The sequence below is a fragment of the Gekko japonicus genome, unplaced genomic scaffold, assembly GCF_001447785.1.
Source record: "Gekko japonicus isolate JY-2015 unplaced genomic scaffold, Gekko_japonicus_V1.1 scaffold1098, whole genome shotgun sequence".
NCBI lineage: Eukaryota > Metazoa > Chordata > Lepidosauria > Squamata > Gekkonidae > Gekko > Gekko japonicus.
This window is the reverse complement of record NW_015160244.1, coordinates 322760-326670: the sequence shown is the minus strand read 5'-3', so window position 1 is coordinate 326670 and position 3911 is coordinate 322760. Positions and strand designations below refer to the sequence as shown.

At 52.5% G+C, this 3911-nt stretch overlaps 1 protein-coding gene across 1 annotated transcript in view; it reads right to left on the bottom strand.

Annotated features, from left to right (window-relative positions):
- CLUAP1 (clusterin associated protein 1) overlaps positions 1 to 3481 on the bottom strand; it is a 77881-nt gene extending 74400 nt beyond the window's left edge. Inside the window, exons 1-2 of the mRNA XM_015413551.1 lie at positions 3452 to 3481; positions 650 to 829 (exon numbers count right to left, since the gene is read on the bottom strand). Coding sequence (XP_015269037.1) covers positions 650 to 829; positions 3452 to 3481 — 210 coding nt within the window. The remainder of the gene's footprint in view (positions 1 to 649; positions 830 to 3451) is intronic.
- Positions 3482 to 3911: the final 430 nt, after the last annotated feature.

The following is a 3911-nucleotide window of genomic DNA, read 5'->3' as shown; positions in this document are numbered from 1 at the left end:
GGAGGCTGGACTGGATGGACCCTCACTGGCCTGATCCAGCAGGGCTCCTCTGATGTTCTTATCAGGAGAAGGCCTCGGCCTCTCTGCCCTGTTGTTGGCCCTCCAGAGAAACTGGTTGAGGCCACTGTATGAGACAGGAGGCTGGACTGGATGGACCCTCACTGGCCTGATCCAGCAGGGCTCCTCTGATGTTCTTATCAGGAGAAGGCCTCGGCCTCTCTGCCCTGTTGTTGGCCCTCCAGAGAAACTGGTTGAGGCCACTGTATGAGACAGGAGGCTGGACTGGATGGACCCTCACTGGCCTGATCCAGCAGGGCTCCTCTGATGTTCTTATCAGGAGAAGGCCTCGGCCTCTCTGCCCTGTTGTTGGCCCTCCAGAGGAACTGGTTGGCCACTGTGTGAGAGAGGAGGCTGGACCGGATGGACCCTCCCTGGACTGACCCAGCCGGGCTCCCGTAGGGACACTCTCCTCACTGCGCTCCTTGAGCAGTGGCTTGGCCGGAGACCCAGCCCCCACTTGATCTACTTTGCAGCGTCACTGAAGCTGAAACGGCACTTGGAGCTCCAGGAAGAAGTGTAATGCAAGAACCGGGGGGGTGGGGGTGGTTTAAAAAAAAAGGAGAGAGAAGAGAACATCTTCCCCCCTCACCCTTGAGCCAAGGTCAAACTTGAACTTCCCCGCGTCTTCCTCCTCCGCGTCGACGGCGTCGATGCCTTTGGTCTTCATGGCGTTGTACAGCACCGACGTGATCTTCAGGAGCTCCTTCACCGCGTAGCCGTCTGCCTGGTAGAGCTTCTTGGTGTTGAGCTTGATGTGCGCTTTAGTCGCCTGGGGGGTGGGAGGTGGAGAGAAAACCCAAAATGAATTGAAGCGGGGCCTCGGACCGCCCATGCTTAGATGCCGATTCCGACCTGCCAGCGAAGGCCTCCACTCAGAGACACAGCGGCGTTCGGCCACGCAGCCGGGTTAAGAGTTCTGTCGTGGCATGTATGCCTGGTGCTGCCACGGAGCCTTGTGTAGCAAATTAACTTCTGCGCCGGTCAATCCCCTAATTGGCTTAAAAAGAAGCTCGGCACGGCAGACCCCGTCCCTCCAGCTCACCGAGGGTGCAATCTGCAGATGATCAGCCTTCTGCTTAATTGGCACCTCGGTGCCGTTCACCGGCCTTCCTCGCCAGGGGTCAGGGGCTCTCCCCGGGCACGGTGGCCAATGAGACCGCTGACCTCAGCAAACCCTCCTCTTTCAGCAGTCCTTGCGGACTGGCAATTTCGTGCCCCTGGCATGTGCAAAGAGCATCCAGCGCTTGCAGATAACCAAGGAGGCTGGCTAGCAAGGGTAAAGTCTGGAGGCTGGAGGAGGAGTGGGGAGGCAGAACCGCAGGGGACGGGGAAGAGAGGAAACAGGCGACTCCTTTCCTCCCATTTGACCTGCGTGAACTTCTGCAGAGGATCTCCTCCAGTTTGGTGTCGTGGTTAGGAGCGCGGACTCTAATCTGGGAGAACCGGGCTTGATTTCCCACTCCTCCACATGCAGCTGCTGGGGTGACCTTGGGTCAGCCACAAGTTATCTCAGAGCTGTTCTCTCAGGAGCAGTCCTCAAAAGAGCTCTCTCAGCCCCACCTGCCTCCCAGGGTGTCGGTTGAGGGGAGGGGAAGGGAGATTGTAAGCTGCTCTGAGACTCCTTCGGGTAGTCAAGGGTGGGGTAGAAATCCAATATCTTCTCCTCCTCCTCCTATAGGGTAGGCTGGGGGGCTCCAACATTTTTGAGCCTGTGGGACCCTTTGAAATTCCAGCACACTGGGGCGGGCGCAGGCACAAAATGGCCTCCACAAAATAGTTGCTGCAGGAGGCGGAGATAGCCATAGAATCCGCACAGCCAATCAGAAATCTTACTGGCTAAAAGCCCCGCCTGGCCCCACCTACTTTCTAAAAAGACTTGGGAGGCACCGCAGTGCCCGTGAGTACCACGTTGGGAATACCTGGGGCTGGCCTTAAGATTTAACCAGTTCCCTATTCAGGCTCCCTGACCTCCCCCCCCCTCCGCCCCCCCGGCCAGGTCTGACTCACAAGAAACTTGCCAGCCCCAGTACTTGCCGGCCCCAGCCAGTTTGGTGTCGTGGTTAAGTGCGCGGACTCTAATCTGGGAGAACCGGGTTTGATTCCCCACTTCTCCACTTGCACCTGGCTGGGTGACCTTGGGTCAGTCACAAGCTCTGGCACAGCCGTCCTTGAAAAAGAGCAGTTTGTGTCAGAGCTCTCTCAGCCCCACCCACCTCACAGGGTGCCTGTTGTGGGGAGGGGGAGGGGAAGGAGTTTGTAAGCCGCTCTGAGACTCTGAGTGAAGGGCGGGGTATAAATCCAATCTTTTTTTTCCACTATACAGCGAAATCTGGACGCTCGACATCTGTAACTGCCAAACGAAGAGAACGCCAAGACCACTTATTCAATAACTCTAAAAACTATCTCTATATCGTTAAAATCCAATTTTAACGCTAACCGAGTCTCTGAGTCTTTCGTAATGCAATCTCTATAGATCCAATAACATAATCAATGACAGGAAAAAACTTCATCGCCAAACAGGCAGCTCGGAAGTCACAAAATGTGCTCACGGGCACTGTTCACTTCATACACAGTTTAAGTGGGCACGTGCACACAGTCTCTCCAGCAAGATGCGCTCACGGACACTAAATCAGTTTGCACACAGTTAAAAGGGATGCAACGCAACAAGAATGCATAAGTTGTTCCAGAAGAGGGACCGTACATGTCCAGTTTTTAAATTAAAAAAATACCTGAAATGATTTTAGTCCATGCATCTTGGGCAGGGCTCTTTTTGTAGAAAAAGACCAGCAGGAACTCATTAGCATAATAGGCCACACCCCTGCCAGCACAGCTCATTAGCGCATTAGGACGCACCCCCATGTTACCAGAAGTGTGGTTATCCAGCCACACCCATCTTTTGCTTGTTATTCTGTTTACCTTGTTTGTTGTCCAAACCCAGGGCCTTTTTTTGGAGCAGGAACTCCTTTGCATGTTAGGCCACACACCCCTAATGTAGCCAATCCTAATGAGTTTCTGCTGTTGGGTGTGGCCTGTTATGCTAATGAGTCCCTGCTGGGCGTGGCCAACTCGGGAGCCAGCTGGAACTGCGTTCCTGTGCGTCCCTGCCCCAAAATAGCCCTGCATCTTGGAACACTTGACTGGTTCACTTAAACCCGAGACGCGTATCCTAGGCGTTAAGTCGCGTTTCGGACGGAAAGCATTCTTTGTGTCATAATAACAATCTGTAGATGGAATCCCTGAAGACTGTTCAGATTCCCAGATCATGCACGAAGGCTGACTAACTTGCCACAGACAGTGCACATATATAGAGTGACTGCATTACAAAAGACTTAGAGACTTGGTTGGCACTAAAATTGGATTTTAATGATATGTAGATAGTTCTTAGCGTTACGGAATAAGTGGACTCGGCGTTCTCTTCCATTTGTCAGCCAAAACGCCTCATTAGAGAGACGGACGCTGTGCCAGCATCAGGAACTTCAGCGCTGGGAATTGAGTCTGTAGGCATGGCTTCAATATAAGTCTGGTCTTGAGAAAGGATTCTTGAAAAGTTTGTCTAGCTGGTCCATCTTCGACTGCTCTTTATTGTATTTTGGACTATAAATATATCAACCAGTAAGAACCTTGTGCTGATATTTTGTTTGGAAGCAGAAGGAGCCGGACGGCCAAACTGAGAGTGCTGCTTACCTTTAAGAACGGCAACCACAAAGAAACACCGTGATAGAACAAAACACACTTCTACTAATATGTACTTGTATCTTCATATATTGATTTACTTGCAATGTTCAGGGCTGCTAAAAAGGTAAAGGTTTCCCTTGCTCGAAAGCCAGTCGATGCCGACTCTAGGGTTGCGT